Here is a 14304-nt window from a genome sequence, read left to right as displayed (position 1 = left end):
GAGCATGTGCTGGGTACAGTGAATCCTTGATGATTCCTGCTGCTCTCCAACAGCAGCATTCCCTGTAGATGTTCTTGATAGTGGGGAGGATTTTGCCTGTGAAGTCCTGGACTGTGTCCACTAACTTTTGCAGGGCTCTCCACTCAGGGGTATTGGTGTTCCCTTACCAGACTATGATGCAGCCAGTCAGCACACTTTCCACCACACATCTGTAAAGATTTGCCAGGGTTTCTGATATCATACCAAACTTCTGCCAACTCCTGAGGAAATAGCAGCATTGAGGTGTTTTCTTAGTAGAGGCTTTGATGTGCTTTGGGGTCTGTAGTTGCCATTTTTCAACCTGAGGACCAGATTTGTGCCAATGAAAGTCAATCAAGCCATTATGAGGCTGAAAACAGGAATAAAACAGTAAGAGACATCACCAAAATCAACTGTTTGGAACATCATAAAAAAGAAAGAGCATATTTGTGAGCTCAGTAATCTCAAAGGGACTGGTAGACCAAGGAAAACCTCCTCTGCTTATGACAGAATAACTCTAATCATAATGAAGAAAAATCCTCAAATCCCTGTCCGGCAGATCAGAAACACTCTTCAATTGGCAGGTGTGGAAGTGTCAATGACTACGATCTGCAGGAGACTTCATGAACAGAAATACAGAGGCTACACTGCAAGATGCTAGCCACAGAAACAGGATGGCTAGATTACATTTGCCAAGAAGTATTTGAAAGAGCCTGCAAAATTCTGGGAAAAGGTCTTGTGGATAGATGAGACCAAGATGAGCCTGTATCAGAGTGATGGCAAGAGCAAAGTGTGGAGGTGTAAAAGGCAGTTGCCCAAGATCAAAAGCAAACCACCTCATCTGTGAAACATGGTGGTGATGGTCTTATGGCCTGGGCATGTACGGCTGCCACAGGAACTGGCGTACTTACTTTCATTATTATGTCGATATCAAAATGAATTCTGAAGTGTATAGAAATATTTGCTCAAGTTCGAGCAAATGCCTCCAAACTCATTGGACGGCACTTCATCGAACAGCAAGACAATGGCCCCAAACATACTGCTAAAGCAACAAAGGAGTTTTTCAAAGCAAAACTGGAAAATTCTTGAATGGCCAAGTCAGTTACCCAATCGAAATCTAATTGAGCATGCCTTCCATATGCTGAATAGAAAACTTCAAGGGACAAGCCCCTGAAACAAGCAGGAGCTGAAAACAGCTGCACCAGAGGCCTGGCAGAGCATCACCAGAGAAGATATTCAGCACTTGGTGATGCCTATAAATCTCAGACTTCAAGCAGTCATTGCATGCAAGGGATATGCAACAAAGCACTAAACATGACTGCTTTAATATACATACCATTGCTCTTTCCAAATATTATGGTGCCCTGAAATGAGGAGACTATGTATAAAAAGTGGTGTAATTTCTATATGGTCAAACCAAAATGTACACAAATACCCTTTAAAAATAGCTTCATTGATGTGCAATATTGATCAAATGGAAGGATAACACTCCGTGGACAAATACTCAATGGTTAAATGATATTATGTCATGTTTAAGTTTAGAAAAAAATTAGATATGCCATTAAAGATTCTAATAGTAATTTCTTAAAGTTGTGGGGTCATTTCACGGACCATGACCACAATCTAAAGTTTTAAGACTGATCTAAACTTCGATGCTATGTTGTCAGTTTCCAAGATGTCATCACTTGATATCCACATGTTAGGTTTTATTTAGCCTTGCTGAATGGAAGAGATTTTGACCATATGGGAATTTTTCCCCTCCAATTGTATCCTAAAATATAATTGCACGGTTTAGTTTTGTATCATTGTAAATTTCAATAAAAATATTTTTAAAAAGAAAAAATATCTGGAATTTGCATTTTAATCACGTGAATTGCTTGATTACAAATTTAAAACTGCGGAGCGTGGGGGAAATTGAGGGAAATGGGGGACACTGTAGATGTTGGATTTATCAATAGCAGTAAGGTGGATCTACGTTTATTAAAGAATGAGGACATTTCAGATCTTCTAGTTGATTGCATCCAAACCATTTCTGCCCACAAATACTGTCCGACTTCTTGAGTTCCTCCAGCAATTCTTTGGTTGCTTAAGTTTGAAGATGTCCAAAATCTAACCACCTTTTTAATGCACATTGAGACCTTTCCTGACATTTAAGCACACTGTCAACCGAAGACCAGACTTCACATTAACCAAACTATATCACTGTCATATCCTACCTGAGGTCCCGGGTGCTGAAGCTGATTCTAGTTCCAGAATCTTTTGAAAACATCACCAATTGACATTTGTGATGACCTGGCTATGAAATTAAACGTTCATTTGTCTCAAAATATCCAATGCAGGGTTCTTCTGCAAACAGGGCGAGAGGTTATTGTGTATCCAAGCACAATTCAGCAGAAAGTCAAGTTACAATGAAAATGGTGATCCATTAACACCAAAGCAAGGGTCGCATGCTCTGGGATTTCCTCAGAAGCTCCTCAATCGCCATGGCTCTCTTGATTTCAAGACCACCTTACTGTTTTAAAAAAAAATCAAATTCTAACTGGAAAATATTTGGCCACCATTTGTCCCGCCCTGATGTCTTTGTTTCTCTGATGTTGGACGTCTGCTAATACAATCGCGATGAAGGTGGCCTTTCAATCATTTCTGTAAATGGAGCGATCTGCCCTTTTTCTTGAATGGACTGGTTGGTAAATTTGGTAATGCTTCTAGAGGCAAATTTAGGTGCTGAGAACACAGCTACTGCAATGTTTTCACACGTTCTAACCGCATAAATTAATTAATATTAAACTCCAGTTGTAAAGTGGAAAAGTTCTCTGCTGCTTCTGTTGGACGAGATCCCAATGCCAGGGTCTGTCTTGCTCCGTTGACCATTTGGACGTTAAATTAAGCTTCAAGTAGCCAAATATATAAGCAAGATTTCACTAGAATTACACGATCATAAAATGTAACCAGTAGGACTTAATTTGGCTTGCCGCGACGTTCGAGGGTCAAGGAGAGAACGGAGACTGTTGGACTGCGGCACTCTGCCCGGATCCGAGTCCAACGGAGAGACACCGCCCGCATCTGGCAGGACAGCGCGTGGAAAGAAACGATACACTGGCAGGACACATTACTTTTCCCACCTTCCACTGACGGCGCCAATGCAGTTGGCCTCGGCGACCCATACATGGACCGTCTTCGAGCAATGCACAAGGCTTCCTGTAAACCAAGAGGATTATTTTTACCGTAGCTTTTCCAATTTGGGTTGAAAAGACTACCATTTACATAGCGCCTGTCAATTTGGGTTGAAAAGTCTACCATTTACATAGCGCCTGTCAGTTACATAGCGCCTGTCAATTTGGGTTGAAAAGACTACCATTTACATAGCGCCTGACAGGACAACTGTTTACTGCATAAGAACTCGCGAAATTTAAAAAAAAAAACCAGGTAGAGTCAATGGAGAGAGAGAGAAAAGCTTCGGATAAACTTTCACTCAAGACATACGATTTAAAAAGAAAACAAATCGAGGTAGTGCAATAATTGGAGGAGGGTTCCCTTTAATAATGATCTAACGTAGCGAAGAGAAACTGACGTTTCCGGAAGTGCATTCAGGTCGGGGACAAACAAGGGCGTGGGAGAGTGTGGACGGGAGGCTTCACCTCGCTCGTTGCGTTGCAGTGGCGCCCGTCCCCACCTCCTCAATATAAAGACCCCTCCCCACTCGTATCTCACCCCTTCGCCGACCATAAGCGGGAGGCAGGCGGAGAGCGTGATCCTCCTCGACCTTCTCTGAAGCTTCCCCCCCCACCCCCCCCCACCACCCCGGTGACTGGCCCGAGCCGCGGAGATGTCGCTGCCCTGCTGCGTCTCACAGGTAAGGCGCTCACCGGCTCTGCCCTCGGAACACATTAGATTCCCCCGATCGTGGCTGAGTGGGGGGGGGGGGGGGGGTGTCAAGATTCCCGCTATCGTGGCTGAGTGGGGGGTGTCAGATTCCCGCGATCGTGGCTGAGTGGGGGGGGGGGGGGGGTGTCAGATTCCCGCGATCGTGGCTGAGTGGGGGGTGTCAGATTCCCGCGATCGTGGCTGAGTGGGGGTGTCCCCCGAACGGACACCGCCCTATCACTGCAGTGTGGGCGGACAGCCGTTCGGGTTTGTAGCAACACAATGCTGGAGGAACTCAGCAAGGTCCAACCGTGCACTTTATATGTCAAAGATACAGAAACCAATTTCATCAAGGTGTATCTTTCTCTTCACTGCACAAGCTGCTGGGTTTCTCCTGCATTGATTGAATCACGGTGTCTGTAGACCTTCATGCTTTAAGCCGTTTGAGTTTCCATGGCACATGTCAGCGAGAGTCCCTCTGCAGTGGATGTCCCTCGGCCCGAATGGGGCTGCGTTCCAGCCATTCCTAATCACCGTGGGGAAAGAGAGAGGCGCTTATCTGGTGTTTGTGAAGGGGGAGTACAGTCCGTGGACTGGTTACATTTCTGTATCGGTACGGAAATAGAAAAGAATGCTTTCCTCCTGCGGCGTCAATCCCATTTCTGAATCAGAAACTTTCCGTCTTGATCTGCAGTGGTGATTCGACCAGATTGTGAACGTGGTTTTGTATTTTCGAGAGATTTTCAAGTTTGGAGCTTCCCAGTGTGACAGCCACTCGTTCAAACAACCCAAATGGGGTTGCCTAGACCCAGTCGGGAGGGGAAACACTGGAACAATAACAACAATCCGCTTTCTGGACAAGCAGGAGCTCTGAAGGGAAGGGCTGGCAATGTGCCCCAGACCAATTCCGCTCTCCGCCCACACCCACATGCAGGGACATCTGAATGTCTTCATATTTTCTTCTGGCCTTGAGTTGGGTTACGAATTCCTGCGGTTATAAACTTTTAGGTGTCCCGAACGTCCTCCCTCATCCAGTTAAAATCTGCGAATAACATCCAGGAAAAGAATAGGGCCACTCCATGTCAAGACTTAACATCCATGGTGCTGCAAAACCCTATTACAGTATGGGGCGTCCGTGCCCCTCTAAGCATTAGTTTTATTTGCTGGGTTCAAGCTGGTAAAGCAGAAGGTAGAATTCAGGGAAAAGTTTGGGAGGCCTTCAGCAAAGCAAGAGCACACACAAAAGATGTGTTGAACATCTTCTTGTGGAGTGATTCTGGTCGCATTGGCGATTGCCAAAATCTTTAAAATGTTCTTGACCCTGAGAAGGTGGCAGGGATCTGCACTGCAGAGAGTTGTGTGGCTGCCAGATGTCATGTGAAGTTATGTCACTGAGGAGGAGGAGGGAGGAGAAATTAAAGCACTTTTGTTATCTCCAAAAGGATTGGACATAATGAAATGTGACTTTGGAATTGGCATTGCTTAAACTGCATGAGGATGCTTTGATTCTTAAATGATTGGATTGTTTATTGTCATGTATATAGTAGAAGGTTTAATTGTGTGTGCTTTATATGCAACTCTGTCATTTTGAATCTTCAAAAAAGAAAATTTATAATGGCAGCATTTAACTTTTGTATAACAGGCAAGTCAAATTTAAAATTTAATCATAAATAACAGTGGATTTCTAATGAGCATCCGCATGACTTTTGCTCCAGTGTAAGACATTTTCAAGGCCACGTTTGGAGTGTTGTGTGCTATTTTGGTTGCTAAACTGTAACAATGAGATTAAACAAGTGCAGAGATGACCCCCAAGGACAGTGACCATGGTGGTGAACCAGCAAATGAAGGGCATACACAGGCAGTGAGCTGTTGGTGACTTGGGATGAGGGAGCCACACAGGCTGTGAGCTGCTAGTGACTTGAGGTCAAAGGACTCGCATCAAACTGTGGGCTGCTGGAGACTGGCTCATGTGAACCAGGTATTGGACCTGAGATTCGAGAGGGTGCTGAAGGCAAGAAGAGGCCACACACCCCCACCCCCCCCCCCCCCACCCCAAAGGTGCTGGGCACTGAAGGCTTCCTCATCGTTTTGGATCTGGACTTAGGTTGCTGATGGTTTCAACTGAACTGAGTCTTGTGTGGCTGTAGTCTGGAGGCCAATCCATGGACACATGGAGACTCTGAAGGGACTCACTTTGCTTCTCTTGCTCTGTCTATAAGGGGTGCTGGGCAATGCCAATGGAGAATCACTGTCAGCCTTTTGGCAGAGTTAAGGCAATTTAGTTTATTATTACATTTCTGTCTTATTACATGACAATAAATATCTGATCTGAGAAGATTATCAAGGCTGTTGCCAGGACTTGAGGAACTGAGTTACAGGGAAAGGTTCAACAGGTTAGGACTTTATTCCCTGGAGTGTAGAAGAATAACAAAGAATTGATAAAGATGTATAGAAATGGTAAATGCAAGACAAAAACTGGAGGATGTGGGTTAAGGGTGAAAGGGGAAATGTTTGAAAGGTGCAATGGGGGAACTTCTTCACGAAGAGAGTGGCAAGATTGTGGAACAAGCTGCCAACTGAAGTGGTGACTGTGAGTTTGATTTGGACATCTAAGAAAAATTTGAATAGGTACATGGATGGGATAGGTATGGAGGGCAATGGTCTGGGTGCAGGTCAATAGAATGAGGCAGACCAATAGTTCAGCATGGATTAGATTGGCCAAAGGGCCTATTTCTGTGCTGTCATGGTCTGTGGGTTGGTAAAAATCCCATAACTGTCCTTGTATTAGTCCAGTCCACTCTATCCCTCCTCTCATTGACCAGTGCTGCCAAACTGCTCCTCCACTCTCCGTCAGTCTCCCCCGAGCATTCTTGGCATGGTCACCTGGCCTATCCTGCAGTGCTCTTGGCATGGTTAAACATGTAGAAAGTTTCAGCAAAGAAACTTTGTGTATGCCCTTCAGCCCATCTAGTCCATGCTGAACTATTGGAACTGGAGGCCCAATCTCTGTACTGATCTATGCTGCTACACACTGAGGCTGCCAAGCTCAGGATCCAATCCCAATGCTCAGCAGGTTGGACAGCTCTTATCAGTTTCCTGCTTTGTCTCTGCACGTCATCATCCAAACTCTTGAGTGTTGACACTCATGCGAACTTCAAACATGTCACCGCCATTGAAAGTAAAGATGATTCTTAGAGATCGTGGAAAACAATTAGAAATGTTAGCAAATTATTACTAATCTTGGGAATTCTCACCTCAAAATTTGTGACCTGGGCATCTTCCACATTTAATTTTAAGAATCTTTTGTTGGAGAGTGCAAAGAAATTGTTGGGGAACAAACCAATTTCTCAATTTACTGGAAGATCAAACAAAAAGGAAATCCAAATGCTGGAAATCTGAAATAAAAACAGAAATTGATTAAAACACTCAAGAGAGCAGGAGGCAGCATCTGTGGTCAGAAAAGCAGAATGTTTTTGCACAAAGGTCTTTTTTTAATCAGAACTCTGAAGGATCGCTGATCCAAGATGTTAAGCCTGCTTTTCTTGCCACAGAAACGGCCTCCTGCTCTCTGGAGTGTTTTAATGAATTTTCTATCCTTGATAGAACAGCCAACAGAAGTTGGCTGAAGTTCTGTGCTTTGTTAATGGCTTAGTTCTGTGCTTAGTACATTTAGAATGTAACATGTATGAAATTCTCTAACTTTTGCCTACCTTAAGGCAGAGAGTCGCCACTTTTGTCCAGTGCCCTTCACAGAAACCTATGGGCAGCTTGTGTTCCTAGGCGGTCTCCCCTCCAAGTACTGACCAGTCCTGTGCCTGCTTAGCTTCCAAGCTCAAACCATCCCAGGTACATTCAGGCTATTAGGTGTTGAAGGAACCTTTTTTTTGAAAGGCCTTGGATGGGGGGGTGGGGGTGGGGGGGAAGTACAGGGAGTATACACAAAGTGCTGGAGGAGGTCATGCAGCATCTATTGGAAGCAATAGGCTGTCAATGTTTTGGCCTTCAAGTATATCCAAAATGAGGCAATGCCCAAATAAGAAGTTGGGGCAGGGGGATTGAGAATAGGGGAAGATCGAGAAAGCTGAGAAGTGAGAGGAGGAGGGGGCAGATGGCTGAGAGTGATGCTGTCAGATAGGAAATGGAAGAGAATGGTGTGAAAGGATAAGTTTAATTAATATGCTTAAGGTTTACCAAAGGTTAAATGAATTAAGTGAGAAAATACAGTAGTTGCCTTGTAACATGGGAATATAATTGGCTTCCAACATGACCTTCCCTGTGCTGTCGTGAGATAGAAACTAATACCACAAAGAATGAAGTAAAAGTCAATGGGGCCAAGATGTAGGGACCTTTTTGTATTTGACCTGGTCATGTCTTAAGGTGAGATCCTTTTGGGAAGATTTGGGAAATCTCTTGGAACAAATTACTGGAATTCGATACCCTCAGGTGCCAAATTGTTTTAACTGTGGAAATAAGACCAAAAATGAGGCGGTCGAAATATCAATTGAAAATTGTTAAACTCGCTTGAGCGGTGGCCAGGAAATGCATAGCCTTTACTGGGAAATCTGATTCCCGACTGAGTCTGGCCTGCTGGACGTCAGAAATGCTTAGTTGTTTCCCCTGGAGAAGATTACTTGTAACCTAAGAAATTGTAACAACATGCTTTAAGAGTATGGAACCAGTGTTTAAGGGGTTAACATTTGATGATCCCCCTCTAATACCACAATCTCCAGTATCCTTAGCGATATCTACGACATTCATCCCTTTAGGGAGGAAGTAAGCTCTGGATGAATCACATAATGTTTCATCTGTATGTAATTCTTTTGGGAAAATGGTTGATTTTGTTACATAATATTGGGAGAATGACCCCTTTTTCATTTTTTTTTCCTTTGGGGGAGGGGGTCTTTTTTTCCCCCTGTTTCCTACTTTTCTTTTAAGGGTGCTCATAGTGTGTAATTTTGTATTTATAAACAATAATGCAGAATTTGGTCATTTTGATCAGGTGTTGGTTCTTTTCTTTTATATCAACGTGTAGTTTGTTTTTGGTATCTGTGATGTTTCTTTGATTTTGTTTGTTTTGTTGATGAAAAAGATTTAATTTTTAAAAAATGTAATAGAAGTAAATAAATGAAGAGTAAGGACACCCTGACATTTCACAGCTGTTTCCAGACATCACAAGGGAACATATAAAACAGGTATTGCCCGCTGTGAAACTTGCAGAGTTTCATCATGTACACCTCTGCCCAAAGGTGTATAAAAGTGGGAAGAACACTCCGTATGCTCAGTGTAGAGACTGAGTTACTGAACTCTCATTGTACCTCTCACTCCCACTTGCATTATCAAGGCTGAATAAAGAAACCGTGCATGTTTAATTGGTTCTGCTGTATTCTGCTGTTTATTACAGTGCGGGCTGACTTTCACAATGGGGAACTGGTGGAATGGAGTTGGAGGGATGAAGGAAAGTGAGTGAAAGAGGAGGGGGGAGGAGGTTAATGGAAATTGGAGGTCAATATTGATGCAGTCTGGTGCTTTATGCTTGCTCATTGATTCCAGGATCTGCCGCTCTTGTGCTTCTCAAGCTGAGAATCTTCTTTGGAGCAAAGGAGGCTGAGGGTAAATAATGTAATGGAGGTGGAAGTAAAACATGAAAATTTGCAGGTGTGCTTTATGTGGCAAAGTTAAACCAATATGTAATGGAGGTGATCAATTTTGAGACATTGTGATATGTGGATGGGAAGTAATTAATGGATGGAACAGTGACCAAAGCATCTAGTTTACAGTTTATTGGCAAACGCAACAGAGATTTAGCAAGGGTTTAAAAGGTTGTGGGGAGAAAGCCGGGCAGTGGGACTGAGTGGAGAAAATGGGTCAGCTCATGATTAAATGGTGGGGCAAACTCAATGGGCGGAATAGTCTATTTCTACTCTCATTTCTTAAGGTCTTATTTCTTTGTTGGTTCAAAGGATGTGGGCTTTGAAGGCCTTAATTGCCCTCCAAGGTGATAGTGAGCTGTTTTGTTGAACAAGCACCATCATCAAGGTTTTTTTTAACAGATTTCAACAGTGGGAGTCTTTGTCCTCTTATCATCTAGTATGACCTATCTTCACCCCTTTGCTGTCTCTCTCTTCCTGTGACTGGCATCTGCCAATATGGCCTCTGTGGACCCATTGCTACACCTCGCCCTGTCCATGACTTCACACCCTGTCTTCGGAACATGAGCTTCTATTCTTTGCACCCCTAGTCTTTATAAAGGGGTTCGGCCCAAATCGTTGACCGTTCTTTCTCTCCCATTGATGCTGCTCGACCCGTTGAGTTCTGCCAGCAGATTGTGTTTAGCTTCAGATACCAGCATCTACAGTCTCCTGTGTGTCTGTGTGCGGTGTTTAAAAGAGATTAATTAATGAATTTGCAAAGTAATTGTTCATGGAAACTTCAAAAGGGGAAAACATTGCAGGGCCAAGGCATGAGCAGGGTTCAATGGATTATTGTTTCAAAATTGTTGCTGGTTGAAACCAAAGATAAAATCAGCAGACAAACCCCATTAAAAGATAGGTGGGAGATTAAAATTTAGTTTAATTAAAATGCATTTAGAGTTGGAGTCACTAATCATGTCAGTGAAGCTACTATCTTTTCCTTTCCATTAAACCCCCGCCCAACCACCATTTAATTGATGCTGATTAGAAGTGAGAATCTGCCAGCCTTGTGTGGATTTGGCTCTCCAGGTCTTGGCCTTTCATGGGTTAAAAACATAACTCATCACTATCTCCTTTTAGCAATCACTTCGAGCAATAAATTTTAAAAAAGTGCTCGTATAAAAAAAATCTTACTAAAGAAAGCACACAATGGACTGAATGGCCTTCGTGGGTAATGAATGTGATGTCAAAGTTCATTTTAATAATGAGGTTGAGTCTATTGTTGGATAATTCACAGGGGCCTCCTGATGTGCCTCTCTTGTAACCACAAACAGAAGCAAGTGCATTCAATCAACCTGGGCTTATCAAAGGAGATGAAAAAGATGAAAGTGGAGCCACAAAAGAAATCAGGCTTAATGGCTTCTAAAAACCACGGGAAGGAGGGGAGAAGTTGCTTGTAAAATAGAGTGCCAGTGTATTATAGGAAACCATGGTGATGCCCTGACTAAGAAGAAAGGCGGCAGGGTAACCGTGAGCAGCAATTGTTACAAGTGAATTCACTTGTCAAAGAAGCTGTGGAAAATTAGGCTATTTCCCAGTTGGTTAAAATGTGCTGCTAAAATCGACACAGCTGGAAATACCAATGGATTCACATTCCATGGGAAACCAACAGCAGTTTATATGTATTAGTACCTTTTTAATGCACAAAAATTATCACAAAACATGAGCATCAAATGGGAGTGATAGTGCAATATGTAAATTGTCACCCTGGATGTAATTATTTAACAGTTTCCATGATCTGTGCATTCACTGCAAGATTTCTCTTGCCAGCCCAAGGTAGTTTCCAGCTGATTAATCTGACATTTTGTACAATGGACTTGCTCATTGCTTGGTCTCCTGCTGCTTTTTGGTCTCTAATTTAAGCAGTGTTAATGATCCTTGTTAAACAGTGTTATAAGAAAACATTGAGTCAGAGTAAATGAGTCATTTTCTAGCTGGAAATGTAAGAAGTGGAGTGCGCCAAGGATCAATCCTTGACACTATTTACTATTAATCAGTGTGATTTCAAAGAGGTGGCAGAGTGTAAGGTGGTTGATGACACAAATAAATATAGGAGGAAGGTTGATGAGGTTAGAACTCTGAGCGGGCAAATACTGTTTCATGTAGGAAGGTGTGAGGCCATGCATTTCACTGAGGAATCCAAAGGCAGAATGCTGCACAGCACACACAAATGTGCTGGAGTAACTCAGCATCTCGCGCAGCATCCATGGGAAGTGAAGGGTGAGGTATCTTTCAGGCCTGAGCCCTTTGTCAGGAATGAGGGGAAAAAATGGACAGATGCCTCAATAAAAAGTGGTTGGGGGGGGGGGTAGGGAGAGGAGCAGAGGTTAACAGGTAAGAAGTAATGTGTATACAGGCAGTGGGGTAGAAGAGAAAAAAGCTGAGAAGTGATGGGGAGAGGGCAGAGGGCTAAGAAGGGTGGTTCTGATTGAAGAAGGAAGAGGGTGGGGAGCTAGTGGAAAGGAGATGGAGGGAGACAAAGAGAGAGACTGAAGGCTCTTTCAGGTGGCCAGAATACCCTGATGTAAAACCACATGTTCTACCCCTATGTGGGTGTCGGGAGGCCACCTGAAAGAGCAGGAGGCGTCTCTGAGGCGCACTTTCTAACCCCCCCCCCTCTGAGAGAGATAATTACCAGAGCACTGAAGTCCCCCTAGGCTCTTGAAAAGGGGCAGGCTATTGACAATCAGCTGGCGATCCAACTCCGCTGTTTGACAGCCCCCCTCCCCGCTGCCCCTGCCCTCTGGCGTGGGATGTCGGGGCGGGGGCTGCTGGCACGGGACATCGGGGCAAGGGTGGAAGGGGCTGCCAGGATTAGTGGTGGAAGCAGATAAAATAGTAGCATTTAAGAGTTTTTAAGGTAGACACATGAATATGAAGGGGATGGAGGCATATCTTCAGAGAAAACAACTCCAATTTGTCCAACCTCTTCCCATCACTCATACACTCTAATGCAGGCAACACCCTGGTCAACCTCTTCGGTATTCTTTCAAAAGCCTCCGTCTGCTGAACTTTGTTCTGAGAATGAAGAAGCGTAAATGGGCTTCCTCAACGAGAGTTAACATGCTTGTCCCAGATCAGATGCCCCTTTGATTTTTTATTTTGCAAATCTTTATCTCGCCTTCAATCCATGCACCATAATTTTAGATTCCCAGTGCCCTCAGGTTGGGAGACCACTTACCTTGTATATGCTTCTCATTATTTTGTATACCTCTGCAAGATCTCCTCTTGGCCTCCAACACTGCAGGGAGGAGAAACGTTCCAGTCTCTCCTTGTAATTCAAGTCCACCAGTCCTGGTAATGCCCTTCTGGATCTTTTCTACCCCCTTACCAGCATACTAATATCTTTTCTTTGGCTGGATGACTAAAACTGCACGCAGTGCACCAAGTGCAGGCTCACTAATGTCTTTTACAGTTGTAAAATGATGTTCCTGCTGCTACATTCAATGCCCTGACCATTGATGGCAAGCAATGCAAACACCTTCATTACCCTGTCAAATTGTGTTGCCACTTTCATGGAACTATGTACCCATACACCCAATTATCTCTTCTGCCACACTCTTCAAGGCTGTTGTCATTCACTGGGCAAGTCTTCCTCTGGTTTAACCTACCTCAGTGCAATTCCTATGGGTCGTATTTCATTGGTTCTCTGACCAACAAAACCAATGCATTTGAATTGATATTGTAAGCTTGCTATGATTTTGTATTTTATCTCATTGAAGTATCGTAATGGTTTCTGAGGAATTTTGATTAAAATGGAATACTATAAATATTTGTGTTCATATTGTAACCACCAAATGGAACAGATTCTGAGAGATGATGGGATGAGCATTAAAATGCAGGGAAATGCTCTCTTTCCCTCCCCCCCCCACTCCAAGTCAAGATTATAATTTGATAATCAACTTTCAAGAAACCTTTGTTCTGCAGGCATGTCAAGGGATCCCAGAGACCATCTTTTGGTTAACTTTTGCTGTACAAGAAGTGAACTTGTTTCACGGAGGTGCTGTATAGTAAAACAGTGAGCTTGCACTGCCCATATTCATCCATGTGACCAGTTAACCTACTAACCTTGTATGTCTATGAAATGGGACAGGAAACCAGAGGAAACCCATGCAGTCACGGGGAGAACATCTAAACTCCTCTCAGAAAGCGCCAGATTCGAACCTGAATCACTGGCACTGTAATAGCATTGAACTACCAGCTATGCTCCTACGTTGAAACCTCGTTAGAACGTGATTCATTAATCCGCGGAATCGCTTATAGCGCGGGTGTCTGTGGACCCCAAACTTTGCAATTTTTCTGTAAAATAAGTTGATTAAAATTCAGAATTCCAATATTAAAAAAATGTGCTTGCTTTCTTTCATTGAAATTGTTAGTTATAGAGAGTGGATCCTTTGAAAACTGGTAATATTTGGGTTTGATTATCCGTGGGCACTCTGACCTATATGCATCTGTTCCGCGACTCGGCTGAATGCGGTATGATATCTTGGACCCCAACTACCTCATTCTACCGAGGTTTTACTGTATGTGACCTATGCTGTGTGATTATACTCACCAGCACACCACGATAATGCTGTTTTTCTTTAAAGCTTAAAATTTTTGCTCCGGTGGCTGTATAAAAATGTCAGGACGGACTTTTTTTTGTGCAAATTCCATCCCATAATTTTTCCACTCGTACCCATACACATTTTTACGGAGTGACCACAGTGTAAATTCACCACAGTGTAAATTG

At 43.4% G+C, this 14304-nt stretch overlaps 1 protein-coding gene across 3 annotated transcripts in view; it reads left to right on the top strand.

Moving 5' to 3' along the window:
- The first annotated feature begins 3599 nt into the window (after positions 1-3599).
- serinc5 (serine incorporator 5) overlaps positions 3600-14304 on the top strand; it is a 99574-nt gene continuing 88869 nt past the window's right edge. For all 3 annotated transcript variants that reach the window (XM_069938568.1, XM_069938587.1, XM_069938577.1), the window contains exon 1: positions 3600-3871. In XM_069938568.1, coding sequence (XP_069794669.1) covers positions 3845-3871 — 27 coding nt within the window. In that variant the 5' untranslated portion in view covers positions 3600-3844. The remainder of the gene's footprint in view (positions 3872-14304) is intronic.

Source organism: Narcine bancroftii, chromosome 1, assembly GCF_036971445.1.
Source record: "Narcine bancroftii isolate sNarBan1 chromosome 1, sNarBan1.hap1, whole genome shotgun sequence".
Classification (NCBI taxonomy): domain Eukaryota; kingdom Metazoa; phylum Chordata; class Chondrichthyes; order Torpediniformes; family Narcinidae; genus Narcine; species Narcine bancroftii.
This window is presented reverse-complemented; position numbering and strand designations above follow the sequence as displayed.